This window comes from Trachurus trachurus, assembly GCF_905171665.1.
Source record: "Trachurus trachurus genome assembly, chromosome: 13".
Taxonomy (NCBI): Eukaryota; Metazoa; Chordata; class Actinopteri; order Carangiformes; family Carangidae; genus Trachurus; species Trachurus trachurus.
In genome coordinates, this window is record NC_139892.1 from 5,208,965 (window position 1) to 5,233,522 (window position 24,558).

The 24,558-nt window shown below is 43.2% G+C and overlaps 1 protein-coding gene across 1 annotated transcript in view; it reads right to left on the reverse strand.

Moving 5' to 3' along the window:
• The window catches only part of bcas3 (BCAS3 microtubule associated cell migration factor), a 430,682-nt gene that overhangs the window by 34,223 nt on the left and 371,901 nt on the right, over nucleotides 1-24,558 (reverse strand). The window contains exon 23 of the mRNA XM_083984996.1: nucleotides 3,779-3,955. Within this exon, the coding sequence (XP_083841122.1) occupies nucleotides 3,779-3,955 (177 nt within the window). The remainder of the gene's footprint in view (nucleotides 1-3,778; nucleotides 3,956-24,558) is intronic.

Sequence of the window (24,558 nt, forward strand, 5' to 3'; positions counted from 1 at the left end):
TTAACTGTTTGTGGCCCAGTCAAATATAAATGAACCTGAATGAACTCAGGTGAACCTGCCGTCTGGATATGAAGCTCTTAAAGGGATAGTTCAACATTTTGGAAAATTGTCCCATTGCCATAATCCCTATAGTCATAGCAGTAGGTTCGTTACCTTTAATTGTCGGTGCAAGCTATTTTTAGAACGGCGGAGCAGAGCCGTGAGCTGCTCAGAGCTACGCTACGGAGGCTCATGGGATTTCTTGGTTTCCCTCATCAAACTCATCAAATACACAATCCAACAACTCCACAACGCTCTGGTGGACAAGTTGTGACCTGCACATTCACCACACTATGAGATAATAACACAATGTTACCAGACTCATATCAGAGCTCCGACTTTCCAACTTGACGTCACGACAACATCAAAACATGGCGGCCCTCGTCTTAAACGGTTAGAATTTAGATTCATTTATTTGTTGAGGTTTTAATGCATATTTTTGTGTATTATTGCAGTAGCCTATATGAAATACGTTTATATTAAGCTGTGATTGTTGTATGGTGTGAAATTGTGGTTCCTCGTATGTGACGGAAATAAGGTTTAACTGTTATCAAGGCTGTAACATTATATGTGCACTCATCTGCAGCGTCTCCTCTCCTCCAAAATAAACATCATTTACTGCTGCATTGATTTTTCCTATTCAGCTATGAGCCACAATATGTCAAACTTCCTTCAGGTATCCATGTTTTTTTTCTCCCGAGTTCCTGCAGCGTGAACGCAATGATGTCGGAAGTCGGAAATTTTCGAGTTGGGATTTCCGACCTCCGAGTTGTTATGAACGCAGCATCAGTCCTGGACCATCAGATCTCAGCTCCTATTGGTCGGACGGAGGCGTCTCAGTCCATCACTCTCCCCTCAGCACCCAGTGTGTGTGTGTGTGTGTCAGGGGTGTATTTTGATGTAATGTGATCAGTAATGAATTTTGTGTTGCATTAGGGTCGGAGGAGGGGGGGTCGGGGGGGTCGGGATGCGAGATGATGGAGGGAACAAGAACGAGAACAAGAGGAGACTGACTGCGAGTGTCCGGGAGACTCCAACATGTAATCTAATGAAGAGACACGGGTGAGGGGGGGGGATGAGAAGAGAGAGAGAGAGAGAGAGAGAGAGAGAGAGAGAGAGAGAGAGCTACAAATAAGGTTAAAGGGATAGTTCACCCAAAATTGAAATTTCACTCATTATCTACTCACCCTCATGTGGACTAAGGGCTGGGAGAAGTTTCAGAGTCCTCCGTGGCTTCTCTGAGTTACAGGGGGTCTCGGCGTAGCAGTGCATGTCCATATAACGGTTGCAAATGGATACCAACTGTCTTCGTAACAAAAAGACACGCACCAAAAAACTGTCTGTCTTGTATTGAAACCCTGAAATGCGAAATTGTCCCGAAAAAAATTAAATTAGTCTATATTTCAAGCTTGTTTTGTAGCGGAAGCTTCTCTTGCCAGTTTGTCTAAATTTGACGAACCGGGAAGAGGAGCTTCGAGAAGCTTCCGCTACAAACAAGCTTGAAATATAGACTAATTTAATTTTTTTCGGAACAATTTCGCATTCCGGGGCTTCAATACAAGATGGACATTACATACAAGCAGCATGGAGGTATTTGGATGTTTTTTGGTGTGTCTTTTTTTTACGAAGACAGTTGGTATCCATTTGCAGCCGTTATACGGACATGCACTGCTACGCCGAGACCCCCTGTAACTCAGAGAAGCCACGGAGGACTCTGAAACTTCTCCCAGCCCTTAGTCCACATGAGGGGGAGGAGATAATGAGTGAAATTTCAATTTTGGGTGAACTATCCCTTTAAACCCTAACATGGGGTGGTGGGGGGCTGTGGATGGTTTGAGATGGGGGGGGGGGGTGCGTTGTCGATGCTAAATCCATTAAGGCCTTGTGCCCCCCCCCCCCCCACTTCCCCAACCCCAACATCCCCAGACCTAACCCCTACACACACACACACACACACACACACACACACACACACACACACACACACACACACACACACACACACACACACACACACACACACACACACATTTAAATCAAAGGAACTCTTGTTCACTTAAGGAGGGGGGGGTAGAGAGAGAGAAAGCTCTGGCGCTTCCTAAATGAGTTAACCATTCGACTGTCAGGGCCAACGGCATGTCTGCTGCACACACACACACACACACACACACACCTTTGCTTCCCTTTGAGGCTTCCTGCCTGTGTGTGTGTGTGTGTGTGTGTGTGTGTGTGTGTGTGTAGATATTCCAAAACCAAACGCACACACACACAGACAACTTGAACATCCTTCCACCAGTGACCTCATCCATCACTGCAGCTCCAGCTGGCAGCAGTGCATGCTGGGTAACGTAGTAGTGAGGAAGTCAAGCTAAATTCGATGTACTCGATGTGCATGCATGCGTGCGTATGCTGCAATCTCGTCGGCTTTTCATGCTGCATGGTGAAAATGACCTAAATAGTCGTCAAAAGACTTCATATAATCGTCAAAATGCCACCTGAATCAAACAAACAAAACGTGGCGGATGAGGAAATGGAAGAAATTAGGAGATCACTGTGGTTTATGAGTTAAGAGTTAAGAAACGTCTCCAAACAACAGCCCAAACTCATCGAACTGATGAACGAGGTGAAGAACCACAAAACAATCATCAAGGAAAAAGATACAAAAAGCCACGATATGGAAAAAAGAATAGAAATCTAGAACGATACACGGAAATGGAAGACCTGGTCATCTCTGGACTGGAAACAAAGCACCAAACATACGCCAGAGCGGCGGCGGCGGCCACAAACACAGCTACATTCCTTCTATTTATTGACTTTATTCATTTCAACACATTTAAAAGAATCAGATCTAAAGTTCATTAAACTACAGATATTCTCTAGGTTAAGACTCTTCCTCTTCCTCATCCTCATCCTCAACATCAAACCCTCTGTCTCTTCTGCCAGTTCTCCCAGCATGCATTGCGTCCAGGAGGAGGGGACATGTGACCTTGGCAACAACAACAACAAAAATACACAAAAATGAAACCAGTGGTGTAGTCTATGCGATACTCAGTGTACCCAGTACAACAAAACTATCTAACTAAAGTATCAATGGTTCTCAAAGTGGGAGGGCTGACAGGGTTCAAGGGGGTCCCCAACTTTTTCTTGAAATTTTACCACTTCTTCTTTTAAATTTTTTTTTTCCCCTCAGAAATGTTATCACTTTTTTAATTATTGTTTGCCTTTTTTTTCATGTTACCACTTTTCCTAGAATTCTTTTGAGAAATTTTACCAGTACCTTATCAATTTTTCATTTTTTTTTACCTTTTTTTTCAAGAAATTTTACCCTTTTTGTATTATTGTTTGCCCCTTTTTTTGAGAGAAATTTTGCCACATTTTTCTATAATTTTTTTGAGAAATTTTACCACATTTTTCTAGAAATGTTTCAACTTTTTGGGAGAAATTGTACCACTTTTTTCCAGAAATTTCTCTATAATCTTTCAAAAATGTATGCCTAGTTTAAACATATATTGATTATTTGTGTATTTCTGGTGTTTGCTTCAAAATTTTGTTCAATGGGGGTCCGTGGTCTAATTTGTGTCAGTTTTGGGGTCCTCGATGTAAAAGAGTTTGAGAACCACCAGTGATGCAAGTATGAACAGTTTACCCACCTAAAAAGCAGTTTACCCACCACAAAAGATGTGACTACACCACTGAGATCCAGAGGTTACGCGTGTGTGTGTGTCTGTGTGTCTCTGACCTGTAGCGGACCCGACGATGTCCCTGGACGGGGACTCAGACATGGCGTCGGCCAGTCTCTCCCTCAGCCCCTCGTCGCTGGCGTCCGCTGAGCCCAGGTTGTGGCGCGGGATGCCGAAGCTCTCGGGCCAACTGCCGCAAACCTCCAGCAGGGTGACGCCACGCCCGTCAAACGGCCCTGCACACACACACACACACACACACAAAGAGAGACAGTGTAAATATTCATGTCACATCAGAGACAGTTTGTGTTCAGGTGAATGAACGCTGGTTTAAAGGGATAGTTCAACATTTTGGCAAATTGGCCCATTGCCATAATCCCTATAGTCATAGCAGTAGGTTTGTTACCTTTAATTGTCGGTGCAAGCTGTTTTTAGAACGGCGGAGCAGAGCCGTGAGCTGCTCAGAGCTACGCTACGGAGGCTAATGGGATTTCTTGGTTTCCCTCATCAAACTCATCAAATACACAATCCAACAACTCCACAACGCTCTGGTGGACAAGTTGTGACCTGCACATTCACCACGCTATGAGATAATAACAGAACGTTACCAGACAGAGTTGTTTTAGAGGGAAATACATGCAAAACCGCTGATGCGTGTTGCCTTCAGGGACAGTTTTTCAGCAAGCAGTCTCTGCATTTCCCTCTAAAACAACTTCGTCTGGTCTGCTCCACCGTTGCAAAAATAGCTTGCACTGACAATTGAAGGTAACAAACCTACTGCTAACACTATAGGGATTATGGTGATGGGCCAATTTGCCAAAATGTTGAACTATCCCTTTAAAGCTGCTGCAGGAAACAGTTTTTCCTCTGATGATGGATTTATCTGTGCAACACTGTCAGTAGGTGAAGTGACTCGTGTCTTATCAGTGACCTCTGGCTCAGGTGAGGCACTGATGAACTGCTCTGATAACAACAACAACAATAAACAGCAACATGAATTCTGAAATAAAACACATTAAATATATTTAACGGCTCAAATTTAAAGCAACAACAAATATAAAAAGGTGAGAAAGTGAAGAAACAAACAGGTAAATGTGCAGATCTGATTCTCTCTCAACGCTTCTGATCTGTATCATTCAGTTTTTCTGCAGCTTTGCATCACAAAACACATCATTTATTACACACATATATATAAATATATAAACATTTGCATATAAATGAATGTAAAGCTGTGATGTGTCAGTCTAAGTGTGTCTCAGGTCAGTCAGACGTTTCTCCTCCTGCTCAACACCAATGAATTTCCTCCTCCACACTTGTTCCAGTGGAGTCCAGCAGATCAGCTGCTGCACAGTCACACACAAACACACACACACACACACACACACAGGGCAACAAACAGCTCGTAAGCACAACACAATCTTCATGCCTGTCAAACCAAATCCACACAGAGCTGCACTGCATCTTAATCTCTTCTCCTCTGTCTGCCATAATTTCTGCAATCAGGGAGATCTTGTGCCGTGGAGCCAGAGAGTCTACAACCTGCCTCTCTCTCTGTGTGTGTGTGTGTGTGTGTGTGTGTGTGTGTGTGTGTGTGTGTGTGTGTGTGTGTGTGTGTGTGTGTGTGTGTGTGTGTGTGTGATAAGCTGGCCAGGCAGGCATGCAGACACTAAAACAACTGGTTTATTCTATTAGTGAGTTCATTTGACTCAGTGAGTGAGCCTGCAGCAGCCAGAGGTGATAAAGGCCCAAGAAGAGGAAGAAGAAGAGGAGGAGGAGGAGGAAGGTGAAGGTGAAGTGTTGCTGTGCAATAAAAAACAACAGCATCATCATCATCATCATCATCATCATCAGCTTCCTCCTGCAGCAGGAACCAGCTGAGACAGACGAGGTCACGAGTGTTTATCACCACGGAGACTGAAAAGGCGTCAAAGCTGCTGATCAAAGTGATGGAGACGGTTTCCTTCACAAATCTGATCAACTCTAACACACACACACACACACACTTGTTTTTTATCCCGCGTGTCACTTTTGTGTGACTTTTTGATGCAGGTTGTAGATTTAAACAGTTTGACGACGCTCCGTCTCTTCAGACTCTTTTTTTTTCTCACTCTGGGAGTTAAAACTTAACTTCACTTGTTTTTTTCTTTTTACAGTGTTGTGTGTTTTCGTGTTTTGTTGCATATTGTTGCACAGTTTTATCTGTTTCTTTTAATCTGCAGCCGTGACTGCACACCGAGTTTCCCACATGGGACAATAAAATATCTGCATCTGGATCTGGATCTGAGTCTAAACTCACTCTGATGAGTCCTGGTCACTGAAAAAGTCTCAGTCTGGAAACAAACACAGTCACTACAAAATACTAACAACAACCAGCATTACACACATATACACGCATACATTACATGTTCTCTTTTAGGTTTGAAGGCTTTGTTTCATATAAATCAGTATTTTATCATTAAAAAACATTGTAGCACTTCATGGAATAAATATATATTGTAACTAGAATGAATCAATAACAGCGTTTTGCTTCAATTATAGTAAACGTAGTGATTTAGTTCTCACAAAAAATAAATTTTACTGTAAATATGTGCAGAATTAAAGCTGCTTTGCAGGCGATTTTGGACAAATTTAGGCAATTCTGAGCAACAACAGACGAAATACTGTTCATTTTCAATATTGTTTCATATTTTATTTTACGTATCGTCAATATTTTTGATATGAAATTGGGTAAACTTCAATCTGGCTGCAGCAGAAATGCACAATGTTCTTAGTTTTGTTTTTATCATTCTGTCTTGATTGTGTTTTTAACTGTTTTGAACAAACGGTGAACTAGTAACGGAGAAAAGAGTTCATGAATTTCGGTGACTGTGGTCACTCAATAACGTACGGAGGTTTTAATCCACAGAAGAGAAATGAAGTTCAGCAGCTTCAGATTTCTTTATACTTCCAGTAGCTAGGCTAACAGTTTCCCTCTGTTCCCACTCTTTGTGCTAAGCTAAGCTAAGCTAAGCTAACTAGGTCCCATTTCCCATCTCAGTGCTGGAGCCACTGGTCGTGTTTGACTTGCAGTTTTTTTTCAATCGCTAACAAGCATTTCTTTTCATTGCTTTCACACAAAATGCTTATAACAGGATTAATGAGTTCAAATACCAACAATTATTTTCGGTCGTTAAATTATGCACCAAATGTTTTATGACTGAGAAGTGGACGTTTGTGATGTGTATGGTTTGTTTGTAATTTGGTTTTGTTCTGTATAACACTTTGAGGTCGACATATTAGATATAACTACATGTATAAAAACAAGTGGATGTGTATGTAAGAAAATTGTATAAATATATTGTTTAAAAAAAAAAAACTAGTACGTTTTATAACTCTGCTCACGTCTGAGTTTGCAGAACAAATCCGTAAACTCCTGGTTTTTATCCACAAAGACCCCGGAGAGGAAACAGGAAACATGGACAGGACAAGTGGAAACATGGACGGAGGAGGACAAGTCTCTGTCTCTGTCTCTGTGTCACTTTGACAAATAAACTGAAACACTATAAATCTGCCGTTTGTTCATTAAACTAAAAAAAAAAAAAAAAAAAGATGCTGCAGAAAATGATGTTTCATTGTCACATCAGGTTGTTTCCACAGCAACCGTGTCCTCCCTGTCTCGTCTCCACGGTCTCGGTCAAATAAAAGCACAAACAGAACATGCTTAAATCACACACACACACACACACACACACACACACACACACACACACACACACACACACTGGAGCTGTGTGAAGAGTTCTGTAAAGGTCCTGAGTATTTAAGGTGGACATGTGGACCTTAGTTTCACTGAGCCGTCCTGTCCTGTTGGTCTTTAAACACACATAGAGACAGTGTGTAGGACGTAACAACATCACATCACCTCTACGACACAACACACAGCGTTATCACACACACACACACACACACACACACACACACACACACACACACACACACACACACACACACACACCAGGCGCTTTGATAGAAGGCTGCTGGCACTGAAGGGGAGTCCTTTGAAAAATCAATCCAACACACACACACACTGTTTCTGAAGTTATCAGGAAGCTCAGTCATTGTGAGTGTGTGTGTGTGTGTGTGTGTGTGTGTGTGTGTGTGTGTGTGTGTGTGTGTGTGTTATCTCAGCAGGGAGCAGGAGGCCCGTGCAGCCTCTCGCCCCGGCATTAACACCTGTCACTGGCCTGAAGCAGAGCTGAGACTGGCCAGGCCTCAGGGCGCACACACACACACACACACACACACACACACACACACACACACACACACACACACACACACACACACTACACACACACACACACACTACACACACAGTAGTCCTCTCCCTGATAGCCGGTCAGCCCGGCAGATCAAAGGTTCTGACTGCAGTGGCTTTTCTAGATGATAAGAGTTTGGCAGAGAGCAGGAAGAGCTGCAGTCCCCCCCCCCCCCCCCCCCCCCCCACACACACACACACCCATCGACACCCTCCGACCCCGACACCGACACCAAGAGGAATCTGATCCAGAACCAGAATCTGAGAGAAACCAGCTGAGTGTCTCTGCTGCTCCTGTACAGCAGACCTCTACATCTCTGTCTTGTGTCTGTGAACATGAAGCAGCTGAAGCTCTGTGTATGTGTGTGTATGAATGAATGAATGAATACTTTATTTCAAACATGTGAATAACATATTACACTTGAAGCACTAGGCGATAAAAACCTTGTATGTATGTGTGTATGTGTGCGTATGTTTATAAAACGGAAAGGTGAAATCCGGCGATCTGATTGGTTGTTAACCGTGGTATAATGAGCATATACCACAGCTACTATTCTAAAGCCTTATCACAGCGCAGGCTATCACTCCGCCTCAGGCGCGTATGACTGGTATGAATGGAAGTTGTTGTCATGTATCCATGACAACGTATTGTTGCAGTCGGTAGCCAAAGACAGTCGCAGTGTTTTTACGACGTTAACAAACAGACTAAAGTAGTTTAATTGACATGTTTAAGGTGAACTTTCACCTCCGGGGAGGCTTAACAATGGTAGAGGGGACTGAGCAGTGACTTTCACCTGAAAAAAAAGCGGAGGAAAAGACGAGATGCAGAGCTACTTGGAGCTAACGTCTGCACAGGTGGGACTATTTTATTGGATAATATGTATTTCAGGTTGAATAAAAACTACATGAAATAGATTGCGTATTCCTCTTTCATATTGTCATTAAGGGGGTCGTGCCGAAGAACGCCCCTTAGCCGTGGTATAATGAGCATATGCAGTATATCACAGACTGGAGTGATATATTGCTTTATGTATGTAGGCTATGTGTTTATGTGTGTATGTATGTATGTATGTATGTATGTATGTATGTATGTATGTGTGTGTTCAGTGCAGCTGGGCGACAGGAGCAACATCTGCAGCTGTCAGACTCAACTGCAGCTTCACATGTTGAAGCTTCAGGTTATTTTCACAACAGGTTTAGTGTGTTGGAGCTTAGAAACAGCAACTAGACTCTGAGCACAGGAAGTATTTATTTATCTATTTTTATCATATTATTGTAGCTAAGTATCCAGGTTTTTAAACTCTTTGTATCTTTGTTTTAAACTCAGTTTATTCTGGTCATTTTGTGTTTAAGGTGAGATCTGTGTGTTTATTGGTGGAGCTTTGAGCTACGGAGACTTGATCATGATTTCATGGTTTCTGGTTTATTATGTTTGTATGATGAAGTGTTGTGTGTGTGAATGGACAACTAACTGCAGGACAATCCTACCTACAGGTACGAATAAAGTCACCTGAACCTGAACCTACACCTGAGCCAATCAGAGGACAGAACACCTCATTCTGAGTTTTAGAAGGAATAAATGAATGACTTTTATTATTGTGTCATTCATACTTCTGTATGTCCAGTCGGCATGGGCTCATAAGACACCAAGAAAACACAGAAATAAGAAAACAAACAGGGGTTCAAAACCATTTTCCAAAATAAAAGAAAAGGAGAACAATGCCAAGGTTCAAAGGAAACCATTGGAAATGAATTAAACAAATTTTCCTGTCTTCTTTTCCAGGCTTTAGAGATAAAACTAGCTTCTTAAACCCACTGAAATTAAACCACCACTCCAGCTTCTGCTCATCAGAGCACCAGAATATTTATATAGCACCTCTCTCAAATCATCAAACCTTGTACAATATAAAAGGAAATGAGACTCATTTCTACTTCATCTGACTCACACATTTCACACATTCTGTTCTCCTCAGGGATATCTGTAAATCGACCAACCTCACTGTCCAGAGGAAGAACACCAGATCTCAGCTGTGTGACTACAGAGTCAGAAGCTGCATTTTTAACCATCCGACACATTTCTGAGGGTCATTTAAAATATATCCTGCAGCTGCATGTTGCTGTCATCTCGTCCACACAGCTGCACAACCTCACATACTGCACATGCTTTACTGTATACACTGCAACATGCTTGTTTCTGACCCACACTCTGTACGCATCGTGCACGCGCATCAAGTAAATCCTGACGTATCAGGGCAGAAAGTGAGCGTTTTTATCTGATCTGGTCACCGTTCACGACTGGACTGGACTGGAATGGACGTGCTGCTTTTTATTCTCATCGGTCTAAACCGCTGGGAATGTGAGGATGTGTTGTCGGCAGCAGGAGGAGGAGGAGGAGGAGGAGGAGGAGGAGGAGGAGGAGGAGGAGGAGGATTGAAAACACACCCTGGATTGTTGTTTTTCCCTCCATCATGTTAAAACCCGGCTGGATTAAAAGCCACTCTCCACCCAGCTGTTAGCCCCCACATACTGGCCCTACTTATCCTGCAGCAGCGCTACTTTCCTTAAAGATTTAATCACACTGCAGCCGGCTGTGTGTGTGCGTGTGTGTGTGTGTGTGTGTGTATACCTTTACAACAGGAGCTTAGGACGGCACAGTTGGACATGACATCACACTTGCACATCACAATCGGCCTCACTAACACAATGTGGATTCATGCTCCGAGTTTATTCACTAGAATAAAATATAAACATATATATATATAAACATAAATATGTAAATAATTAACCATATAAACACACACACACATATATATATGTGTGTTTATATGGTTATTTATTTACATATTTATGTTTATAAATTATAATTATTTACAAGTTTAAATATTCACATCTGCATCTTGAAATCAGTTTTAGTGACCTCCATTTCTCCTCTTAAGCCGCTTTCCCACTAAAATGAGCGGGTCTACGCGGGTTCTTTAAACGCGGTCGATCTGCTAACAACTGCTTGGATGTATATTATCTAATTTGTGAATTAATTCTTTGTAACAAGGGGTAGACAATATAAGTTCGCTTCTTTCTGCCTCCTTTCATTCAAGAGTTACAGTATTGTCATTTTTTTTAATGAGTTTTATTTTTTGTTTTTATGCTCGATAAATGAATGAAATAAATGAATAAACTAAACTAAACTAAACTGGCATTTGGCTCCTTTCCCATTGACCAAAACGAGCCGCTGGCAAGCTGCGTGGCCTCTGCTTCCACCACTGTGTGTCTGGTGTCATAAGTGGGACAGAATTCAGGGAAGTGAACAATGGAAAATCCTACATATATTCTGGCCCAAGACCATCTCAAACAATAAACTTCTCAACATTACCCAACAAGGTAACATGCACAACATAATCACTAGGCGAAGATGGTCATGGATTGGCCATGTCCTCAGAATGGACACCAACGCTACCCCAAGAGTCGCTCTACATTGGACCCCAGGCTATAGGGAGGCCTAAAACGACATGGCGTAGGACTATAGAGAAGGAACTAGAACAGCACCACCAGAGCTGGGGAACCATCGAGGAGATGGCCAAAGACAGACAGAAGTGGAGGGACTTTGTTGCTGCCCTATGTGCCAGCCGGCGTAATGAGGATAAGTTAAGTAAGAACAATGGAAGCAACATGGAAGCCAGTCAGGCGGTGGTCAGGGTTCTTTCTTGTTATGCACTTTTTTCTTGCCAGAGCTGCAACATGTTGATCAAATATTATTAGTAGTAGTATGTTTTTATTATTCGTACTGTTTTTTTTAATGTATTACTGCACTATGCTGTGGCTAGTGACATGTCGATGTCTTGTGTTTGTAATGCTTGCTGCAAATCCAATTTCCCTCGGGATATAAATAAAAAACTGAACTGAACTGAAATCCCAGTGTCGAATGCGAGCAGAGCTTTGTTTTGGTACGTGATATGAGACTCTACTGGCGTGATGTTATAATGTTGCGTCAAGTAACGCTCAACATCGTCACGTAAATTAGCGGGTTGACCCGGGTCTGGCGTTACCACTGCAAGCCGATCGGAGCCGAGCCTTTCCCACTGCCACCAAAAGCCGATTGTTAGCGGGTTTAAACAAGTTTTTTGGCCGGTGGGAAATGGAGTATATATATGTATTTACCTCAGTCTCACTCCTTCTGGCCTCTGATTGGTTCGTTTAGTGACATGTGGCCTAAAGACAGGAAGTATTAAACAGTGAATCCAGATCAGTTCAGATCAAACCGTCATGTTTTCGACTTCTTCAGTAAAAACTGAAGAAACAAACTAAAACATTTTAAAATAAAAGATTTTTTCTCTTCAGGTTTTATTGGTTGTTACTAAACCTAACCCAATTATCAGATTTTATTGATGTTTACTCATGCACACAAACACACACACACACAGACACACACACACACAGACACACACACACACACACACACACACACACACACACACACACACACACACACACACACACACACACACACACACACACACACACACACACACACACACACACACACACACACACACACACACACACACACAAATAAAAACCCTTTCTAACGACCAGGAGGGATCCAACAAACGAGTTGAAATGAGTAAATTATAACAAGTTTGTGTGGTTGATTGAGTTTGTTCAATCTGATTTAGCACTAAAATGTTAATTTCAGTCTGTAAACATGTCCTCGCTTAGCATGGGAGTCCAACACACACACACGCACACACACACACATGCAGGTGTATCATGTATAATGTTGTGAGGCCTCATGCCGCTGTTTCTCAGTTACCTGTGCAGCCGAGACGCTAATGCCTGGTTAGCGCTAATTCAATTAGGCTTTAGTGCAGCGGGGCTGATCAAGCTAATTCCTTTATGGTGGGAGCTGTGTAACATGTAATGGTGCGTGTGTGTGTGTAAGTGTGTGTAAATGTGTATAAATGTGTGTGTGTGTGAGTCCAATGCTGGGAAAACAGGAACAGTCTGTTACTGACAAACAGATCGTAAATCAGCTGGCGGCGCAGGTGGGAATTACACCAAGTTCCTTAGTTTGTTAGGGAAACACCTCAAACAGGTTCATGATGGGAAATACAGTAGAAGAACCTTAAAGGGATAGTTCAACATTTTGGCAAATTGTCCCATTGCCATAATCCCTGTAGGTTCGTTACCTTTATTTGTCGGTGCAAGTTGTTTTTAGAACGGCGGAGCAGAGCCGTGAGCTGCTCAGAGCTACACTACGGAGGCTCATGGGATTTCTTGGTTTCCCTCATCAAACTCATCAAATACACAATCCAACAACTCCACAACGCTCTGGTGGACAAGTAGTCCAGTCATTTTAGGCCAAAAAAGGGGTCAACGTTAAACAAATTGCAACAGAAGCAAACTCAACTGATTTTGTATCCTCAGCATGTCCTGAGTGTGGGAAAAAAAGCCCCGAATAATCCCATTAGGGGAAAGTTTAGAAAAACACCCAAACATATCCCATTTATACGCATTTACATTTTTTTTTTCACGTGAATAGGGTAAAATTTTTAACCTTTAGATATCTCCATGAAAATTACTGAGTTTATTACTTACATTAAGACAAACAAAAAATGTATTACAAGTTTTTTGAAATTCTTTGTTAACATGAGCAAATTTGCATAAATCTGCATACATTTGCGTAAATTGCACCGTTTTGACGGCACATGTATATATGAAGTTGCTGTGGTGGTACCAGCTTGAAAATTGGAATGAGTTGACTCCATCGGTCAACCGACAAGTTGACCACTTTAAATTTCAAGATGACTGCAATTTTTCAAGACAGCCACATCCTTAGTAGAGCAGGTATGACATGCTCCGTCTCTATTAATGCTCATGGGCCTAAATTGGTTCCATTCCTTAAGTTTTTTAACTGTAATATGTTAACAAGATTGAACAAGACATTTTCACCTGCTCTACCCAATGTTTAGATCAGGTGCTGTATATATGCAAATTAGCCATACGTAATTGGATTATGCACTGTTGGCTCATGTCATACCTGCTCTACTAAGGATGTGGCTGTCTTGAAAAATCAACCAAAACCCGGCCATAGCAGCGTATTTCAGTTTGTGTGAATCAGGATTTTACAGTCATCTTGCAATTTAAAGTGGTCAACTTGTCGGTTGACCGATGGAGTCAACTCACTCCAATTTCCATGCCGGTACCACCACAGCAACTTCATATATACATGTGCCGTCAAAACGGTGCAATTTATGCAGATTTATGCAGATTTATGCAAATTTGCTCATGTTAACAAATAATTTCAAAAAACTTGTAATACATTTTTTGTTTGTCTTAATGTAAGTAATCAACTCAGTAATTTTCATGGAGATATCTAAAGGTTAAAAATTTTACCCTATTCATGTGAAAAAAATGTTTTATATGCGTATAAATGGGATATGTTTGGGTGTTTTTCTAAACTTTCCCCTAATGGGATTCTTCGGGGCTTTTTTTCCCACACTCAGGACATGCTGAGGATACAAAATCAGTTGAGTTTGCTTCTGTTGCAATTTGTTTAACCTTTTCTCATAAAATGACTGGACTAAAGTTGTGAGCTGCACATTCACCACGCTATGAGATAATAACACAACGTTACCAGACAGAGTTGTTTTAGAGGGAAATATAGAGACTGCTTGATGAAAAACTGTCCCTGAAGGCAACGTGCATCAGCGGTTTTGCATGAATTTACCTCTAAAACAACTCTGTCTGGTAACGTTGTGTTATTATCTCATAGCGTGGTGAATGTGCAGCTCACAACTTGTCCACCAGAGCGTTGTGGAGTTGTTGGATTGTGTATTTGATGAGTTTGATGATGGAAACCAAGAAATCCCATGAGCCTCCGTAGCGTAGCTCTGAGCAGCTCACGGCTCTGCTCCGCCGTTCTAAAAATAGCTTGCACCGACAATTAAAGGTAACGAACCTACTGCTATGACTATAGGGATTATGACAATGGGCCAATTTGACAAAATGTTGAACTATCCCTTTAAAGAAATAAATAATACTGCCATATTCCCATACATATGCACAAGTGATAGTTGCATCGACCTGAATGAGGCTGCTCCTACTGACAGGAAGTGTAAACCACGGTGTCGTCCCGCGGCTGCTGCCTGGTAGTGCAGCAGCAGCATCATCATCATCATCATCATCATGTTGTTAGAGAGGATCTCTGATGGAGGTAAAACGCGATGCATTATTGAAACACTTATATAATATTTGCTGCTGTAAAGGAGACGATGGGTTTGGAGTGAGGAAGAGGCCGTGCCAGGTCGCGTCAGTCTGACACTTTGTTGTGCGTCTATAATCCAGCGTGTTGTTAAAGCACAGTAACATTCATTCATTCACAATGGGACCATTCACCTCGTATGGATAAATCCACTGGAAACACACTTTTAATAGACCTTCACGTAGATATACACACACACACACACATCTGTGACTACGCTGTGAACCCGTACTGACATCCCTCCAGGCTGTGTGTGTGTCTGTGTGTGTGTGTGTGTCAGAGAGACGCAGAGTGAAAAAGAGTGTCTCTGATATCCTGGGGGAAACACTGAGAGTGCTAGCTATCTTGTGGAGTAGGTTTGTGGTGCAGGGTTAGTGTTAATGGAGATGTAAGCTCACAGGATTAGCGCCCATAGGTGTGTGTGTATGTGTGTGCGTGTGAGTGTGTGTGTGTTCTGACAGGCAGAGCCTTTCTTTCATTACATTAAGGCCAATGCTTCTAAATCATTTACTCCCTTTGCAGTCTCAGTGGTGTCAGCTAAGTGTTAGTAATCCCCATCAATACCAGGGTCTGCCTCAAGGCACTTTACTCACTACCACACGCACACTCACACACACACACACACACACACATGTACGTACACACTCACACACACACCGAAACATATGGCTTTCTGATATGAAGACGCATTAACCTGTGTTAATTGCAGAGAAGTCTGCAGACTCCACCAACACACACACACACACACTGATTTAATGTCTACTAAGCTAATTCGACTCATGTCAAATTAGACAGCAGCTCACTATCTGGATTAACACTGAGACAGCACTATGTCATCGCACACGCACACACACACACACACACACACACACACACACACACACACACACACACACACACACACACACACACACACACACACACACACACACACACACACACACACACACACACAGAGAGAGAGAAAGCCTGACCTTTGTTTCCATGTTCAAACCCTCGAACATTAAAGCTCCTAAAGCTCCATACAGTATAAATGTAGATGTTTGTGTTAAAACTGAGCCTTAAAACCAGCCGTCAGGACTTCCTGTCATTTTTATGATGTCACAACTAAGCCCCGCCCCCTCACCACCTGGACCCACCATCCATCCAACAACAACTTTGAAGGATTTGGTTTCTCTGAGTGTTTTATTCTGAAATTTGCTCTATTTTTATTGGATCACTTTAGAAAACAGTCAGCCAATCAGAAAGCCTCCTCCTCACTTCTGATGGCTGACACCGACCTGCTCCAGAGAGCAGATAGAAAAAAGCTTACCAAACACTCATATTTCATAAATGTTCCCACATCCACTGGTATCTTTCAGGTCCTACAATGGATTAACCGTTACTTGTTTATAAATACATATTATATCTATCTATTCAAAGGCCACTAGACTGATGACGTCATCGTGATGTCATCGGGGTTATCTCAGCTTGAGCTTGAAGGCTGTGATTTTACAACAGAAAGCCTCTTTATCCACACACACTGTATGTGGAGATACTTCAGGCTGCAGCAGTTTCAGGCCCTTTTAGTTCCAGTTTAGATAATAAAGATAAAGTCCGGCTCCCTGTAGCAGGTCCAGGTCGTATCCACCAGAATCAGCGTTGGACACTTTCGTAACACAGACGGATCGGTTTCCAGTGACGTGTCAAAGAATCACACGCAGAATCGCTCTGAATCCATTTATGTGTGACGTGTCCTCAGATCGTCCTGCGTTGGCTCGACACAAACAACAAAAACTGGATTTAATCAAAGTGAACAGCAGCTGAGGTGGTGAGTATCGATGTGTTATAAAACTACACAACTTATATACATGTACTGTACCACAACATACTGTGATGGAGCGATGCTTGTGCCATATGTTCGCATGCCACCGACCTGAGAGCTGATGGCACGGCACCATGTTTGCACACAGATCAGGTAAACACACACACACACACACACACACGGTCGACATGTGCGTGTGCATGAGTCTTCTAGGCACTCACACACACAATAACAACACGTGAACTCTTAGAGTCACAGATTTTTTCTATCCGCAACGCTGCACATGTGCAAACACACTCAGACACACACACACGTCATCTGAAACACTTAATACAAGACAGCAAATCACAGGGTGATGGGATCGTTTAGTTTGCATTCAACACACAAACACTCACACCATTTGCTGCACGTCAGTGAACACACACACACACACACACACACACACACACACCTACACACACACACACACACACACACACACACACACACACACACACACACACACACACACACACACACACACACACACACACACACACACACACACACACACACACACACACACACACACACACACACTTGTTTCTGCTGATTGATGGAATAAAAATGTTACTGTATTTTTGAAGGAGCTGAAAACATCGGATGAATCAGTGCACAAGATGAAACTTTAAAAAATGTATGTATGAAAAAGATTAAAAATGATAAATGGGTTTTAAACGGGTCTGTCAGCAGAGGTCAAGCTTCAAATCTGCCTCCATGTTACTGATATTTAAACCTTTCACTGGATCCTAGCTGGTTAGTCATTAAAACGTGGGGATGTGCAGCAGGTTTTTATAGGAGTTGATAGAGACTGCTGGAGGGGAGTGGATATGAGGGGGGGTTCACACCTAAAGGTTCGTTATCTGATTCCAATCAACACAAGGATGATACATTGTTGTAAATTTTCAGTTGGTCCGGTTTGCATTCACAAAGGTCGAACTCAAACGGTCCAAAAATCATAAACAAAAGTCACATGGCCACAAATGTCTTTCGGTTGTTGGTCAGCGAGTAGTTCAAGCGAGTAGACAACAACGTCCTCGCAATTACGTCATGGAGCATTGTCGGCTTTTTTCATGTTGGTGCCGATCTAGACTGAATATCAGTATAGACTTTAACGCACCGCGCATATGAACGACTGGTGAGACTGCAGCCATGAAATAATGTGTTAACACATTTAGCTTAAGACGCTCTGCAATCAGACGGTCAGGTCATAGAAGACGACAGGCAGTAGTGAGCATAACACAACTTTTTTTTTCTTTAGTATAGCGTAGGCTACACGCAGGACCAGTGGACAATAATACGTTCATAATCACAAATGCGGATGGGGTTCACACCAGAAATAAACTAGGGATGGGCAGTGATTTTTGAATATTCGAATAGTCGTTCAATAAAAAAAAATCGAATGGTTTGAAACAGCGTCTTGCCTGAAATTCGAAAAATAATTGATAACCAAGACCAGAGAGCGGTTGTTTGGCGTTCACACCGACCCAAACGAGCCGCACCCAGGTGGAAAACGCTCCGGGGTTTGGTTCAACTGGACTGAACAATAAACTGGTGTGAACACATCCTACGGTAACTTTCTGTGGGTGTGGCCTCTCTGAGTGACAAGTAAATCAGCATATGTTTGCATCACACTCCTCTTTGAACTTTTTTTTTTTTACCGTGGGTTGTTAGGGGGCGGAGTCAGCAGCAGCTTCACCACAGAACAACAGTTGTATAAAACGAATCTCCTTGTTGTTTACAACTACTTCCAGGTAGAAAACCAGCATCAGAACAATAGTGACGGACGAGAGTTTCATTTTTCATGTCACTATATCACCGTTTAGACTAATCTGACGTTTGTAAAGTTTATAAAACCAATGATTGGACAAACATTACTATTTATGTGTGCACATTTTTGTAATTAGTCATGGTTATCGTAGATTAGCCAGGCTAACGGTTAGCTACCTGTTTAAGTTTAATAACTCAGTGACTCAATAAACGGTCCATGAAATTTTTTTTTTCTCCAGCGGATATCTGAGTTACAACATGACTGAGCTAACTGGAGTAGTTTCATGTCTTGTCCGACAACGGGAGGGTTTTAACAGCTGACGTCCTGATGTTAGCTTAGCTACTGCCATTAGCTTAGTTACCGCCGTTAGCTGTCCCTGTCAGCTGAGCCACTGATGCTTTCTAGACACTGTGATTCCCCAAAACTGAATAAATACAACACATAGCAACACAAAACACACACACAAAAATACTAATGTTTCTTCAATCATTTCAGATTTGTCTAAACGGTGATAGGCCGTGAAAAATATGATATATATAGCTAAACTCTTGTTCATTACTACTGTTCTCATTCAAATGACATGCTGGTTTTCTACCCAGAAGTAGTTGTAAACAACAAGGAGATTCAGTCTATAGAGAGACGTGTTTCTTCAAGATGAAGCTCAGGACGGACGGTGATGTCCGACTCCTGACGTTCCCGTCTCAGATGATGTTTGTGTTGTGTGTCGGAGAGCGACGCTGCACATTCACACGGCAGCGAAGGAGGAAACTCAATCTGTGGATAGGAAACAGCTGACTCTGATCAGAGTTCCTCACAGCTCTGCAGAACCCAGAACCAGCAGCAGGCCGCCTCGGTCCTGGTCCTGGTCCTGGTGTCGTTTCTGAAGGTCACGCCGCACTAATGAATGTCACAGGAAAGGAGGGGCGTGGAGGTGTAAAGAGAAGGGAAATTACAGTTGCCTTGGAGAAGCCCCCCTACCCCTCCCCTCCTCCCCTCTCCTAGTGGTGGTGGTGGTTTCCAGCGGGCATTAATAACGAGCTGAAGGAGTCACTGATTAGAGGGAGCTCGTATATTTAACGCTGAGCAGATCCAGGAGAGGGTGTGTTTGCTGACAAATGAGCAGCCAAGCGCGGCCTGTACGCAACGCATGACCTCCGTGGCACATGTATGATCCTCATGAGTCGGTGCAACACTTCAGAGCTGCCAACGACCTCAGAGCCGCCACGCCGCCACCTTTCTGACCGGTCCTGACCCCACGCTTTAAAAACTCACATGTGCATTAATCAATCAATCAAGGTCTGGTTTAGGTTTAACGCACCATTTGGCCAATTTCTCTGCCACCTCGCAATTGAAACAATATGAAAAAGACGACGTCATGATGAAATCAGCAAAGGAAATCATAAGGAATTGACCTTTTCCTGGTTTGTCAGTGTTTCAGGAACTCAAATATCAGACTCCTCAGTGACATTTACAGTCAGTGTTTGACAGAGATGGTGTCTGTGATAACTGCTAACCCAGACACCGAGAAGGGTTTTTATCAGACAGACGCCTCCACCTCCCCAAAACAAACAGACACGATGAGTAAAACCAGGAGAAAACTCTGTTTCACTTTAAACATCAAAGATTCACAGAGGGCTGCTGCGATGTCTCACATTTACACCGATAACTTCAGGTCCAGATGCCCCAACGAGTAAAAACTGGTTGAAATCTGAACAAAATGCAACTTCCAACTGGATAAAAGTCGAGTTTGAGCCGGCACCAGGCGACAGAATCAGACTAACTGATGGATTAACTGGGGAAAATGTAGGAATATAACTCAATACATTTCATATACTCTACATGGGAACACATATCTCCCACAGTGAATCTGCCCGGTGACGACTCATGTTCATCCAGCCGTCGGCAGCGTCAGGTCGACGCCCACCGAGCCGAACTCCACAAGATCAAAGTGATTCCATTTCATTCCAATAAATAGATTTTGGTCAAACTTTTCCTCCTCTGAACTGTTGAGCTATTTCCAAAGTAGCATGTGATCCAATAAGGTAACAGCTCCGGCTCTTCTGTGCCATCACCCTGTCGGATCAAAGAGGTGAAGAAAATTCCTGCAGTAATCCCAGACGAGCCGCTGACTCTGCTGCCACTGAGCGGCCGCTGTTAACGTCTAATTCACAGATTTATTCATTAGAATAAATGTGTGTGAAAGGTCATTTTATAGACCTTGGAAAGGTTATAGTCAAGTGGTTCATTAGGTTGTGTTGAGCTACATGGTTGCGCAGCTTTCGGGAATATTTCAGTTCAAAATCTGTTTTTTTCTGGAGACTTTTATCTTTAAAACTCTATATTTACTTATTTTTTTGTGTTTTATTTTGAAGGGCTGATCCATGAGAAGATCTAAAAAACCATCTCAGTGTAGTTTCCCATCTCCTCTCTCAGCTTCTCTCTGGAGCTCTAGTAACAACAGGTCATGTCAGCCAATCAGAAGAGAGGAGGCCTCTCTTCTGATTGGCTTCCTCTCTTCTGATTGGCTGACTGTTTTCTGAAGTGATCCAATAAAAACATAGCAGATTTCAGAATAAAACACTCAGAGAAACCAAATCCTTCAAAGTTGTTGTTGGATGGATGGTGGGTCCAGGTGTTGAGGGGGCGGGGCTTTGTTGTGACATCACAAAGTGACAGGAAGTCCTGACGGCTGGTTTTAAGGCTCAGTTTCTGAATACAGGCTGTGTGCATTTCTCTGTGGACTGAGGCTTTGATACTTTCACAGTATTAATATAGAACCTAGAGCTGCTTTATAATCACACTACACATGGACATCTACCTTTATACTGTATGGAGCTTTAATACAAACATCTACCTTTATACTGTATGGAGCTTTAACACAAACATCTACCTTTATACTGTATGGAGCTTTAACACAAACATCTACCTTTATACTGTATGGAGCTTTAATACAAACATCTACCTTTATACTGTATGGAGCTTTAACACAAACATCTACCTTTATACCGTATGGAGCTTTAACACAAACATCTACCTTTATACCGTATGGAGCTTTAACACAAACATCTACCTTTATACCGTATGGAGCTTTAATACAAACATCTACCTTTATACCGTATGGAGCTTTAACACAAACATCTACCTTTATATGTCATGGAGCTTTAAAGATAAACAGCTGCTGCTTGATGTTTGTTTTGGATTCCCATCTGTCGATGATATGACATCATAGCAGGAACCATATCGGCGGTGTGAACATAATCCGTTTGTAAAACTGTTATTTGAAATGTTTAATACTTTTCTAAAACTATAACTGGGATAAACAAACAGCCTGAGCCAACGTCATCATCATCATCGCAGAAGAACCAGAACCAGTACAAAGCATCTTTCATCTGGTCCGAAGGAGTGTGTGTGTGTGTGTGGGGGGGGGGCGACGGGGACGTGGCACCCACACAAGTTAAAAACTCCCTTCTGGGCGCAAGACATTGTTTTCCATCAAACCAAAACAAAGACCGGGGAGTGTACGCTTTACGGTGCGAGCATGGCCGGCTAATTGATTTCAGGCCGGATCGTATTGCCGTGTAATGGAGCAGGCTAACGTGATGATGAAGCTGGGATGGTCATGGTGATGACTTTCACAGGGACTCCGGCCTCATTTGTTTGTTTGACAGGCTGCAGGGGTGTGTGTGCGCGCATGTGTGTGTGTGTGTTTCTCCATTTGGCATAAAGGATATGGATTAAGCTATAGAGGTGACAGATGATATGTTTACAGGAGAATGTTTGCTTTCTGCACGATATTCAATTACAGGGTTTCAGTGTGTTGCCGCCTGTGTGGAGGGAGTGTGTATACACCGCGTCATCCCAGTGTGTTACAGACTGTGTGTGTGTGTGTGTGTGTGTGTGTGTGTGTGTGTGTGTGTGTGTGTGTGAAGGGGTCACAGGCCTTTATCAATCACACAGGGTTTGCTCACTTCCTTCCTCGCTGTCTGTCTCTCGCCTCGCATCAATCTAACACACACACACACACACACACACACACAGAGAGGACAGATTTTTGTCTGGGAAGTGGTCCAATCCAAATCTAAACTGGTGCTGTCCTCTGTTTACTGGAGTTGCGACACAGCACAAATAAATACTTTAGTGTTATTTACCAAACAGACCCACTCATATACAGTGCTGCCCCCCCCACCGTGTCCCCGTCCTCGTCCTCGTCCTCCACCCAACCCAACCCAACCCAACCCAACCCAACCCCCCGTCCCTAGTAACAGCCAGGACTGAGGTTAGTGCAGGGAGGTTGGTGTTTGCACAGGAGCTGGTAGCGTCATGTGATGTCACAAGAACCTGTGATGTCAGACAGCGTTAGGGGGAGGAGGAAGGAGGGGGGCGGGGCTTATCGATGAAGACCCAGGTGAGGTGATGAAACAGGATCCAGGAAGTTTTTTTGGGGCAGATCTGAGTCTGCGACTGGAGGATTTACAGATGTGGTGATGATCATTGGAGCGGTGACGATGCGTTCAAGTTCACGGCAGAAGTCGGTTAAGTCATGTTGCAGGTGAGGATTTAATGGGACGTTCACACTGAAACCGCCGAGAGCTTCTACGGACGCTCTGGTCTCTGGCATCGCGCCGCCTGCAAGCAACGTCCAAGCGTCCGAAGGGGCGGGGCTTTCAAACTGTGCTGCAGATCCATGTGTCCGTCTAGGCTGACCAGCCTTGCAATTTACAAGGATGACCATATACTATCATTCATGTGTCGCTATGTCTTACTCATTATACTCTGTATATGAACAAAGAGACATCATATAGCTCCGGGAAATCGGAGACCGCAATTATGAGCGTTTCCTTTCAATTTCTTTTAATTCCTCCTGCCAGGGAATCCCGTTCTGCGACACTGCTCATTTGCATAAAGTTGAGCTTCTTTCAACTTCAAATTGATGCTCGCATCACAACACTCGCTGCTGCTGAGGCACCGAGACGCCTTTCGACGCAAGCATCCATTGAAAATACGCAGCTGCTGGACACTTCTGGTGTGAATGCACAGTAACGGATAAATTAAATGAATCAATCTGAATAATTAAATCTCTACGTGGACGACACCAATCTCTATGTCTGAAGGTGTCATTTCCTTGGCCACAAACGATCCAACAGGTGAGTCTTTCACATGGTCCACGAACACATCCCAAGATTCAATGCATACAAGCAGCTGAGAGTGTTGCGTTTGAGGAACCGTTAAGAAGTGACACACAGTGTTAAACCTCCGTAAACCAGACCATCACATGACCATTACAAGTTCAGGGGCCATGCCCACACAGTGAACTTCCACTTCAGCTTCCAGGGCCCCATCATCATAATCATCATCATCATCAAAGACGTTTCAGAAACCAAGACGCTCCACTACGAGTCAGTTTCCTGTCTCTGTGTCCTGTGGTTTTCTCCATGACTCCGCCCCCTTTAGGAGACTAGCTGACCATGACTCCGCCCCCTTTAGGGGCCAACAGACCATGACCCCGCCCCCTTTAGGAGACAGCATACCGACCAGCAGACCGTGACTCCGCCCCTTTAGGAGACCAGCAGACCATGACTCCGCGCCTTTTAGGAGACCAGCAGTCCATGACTCCGCCCCCTTTAGGAGACCAGCAGCAGCAGCAGCAGCAGGTCTTGAGTCTATTGACCC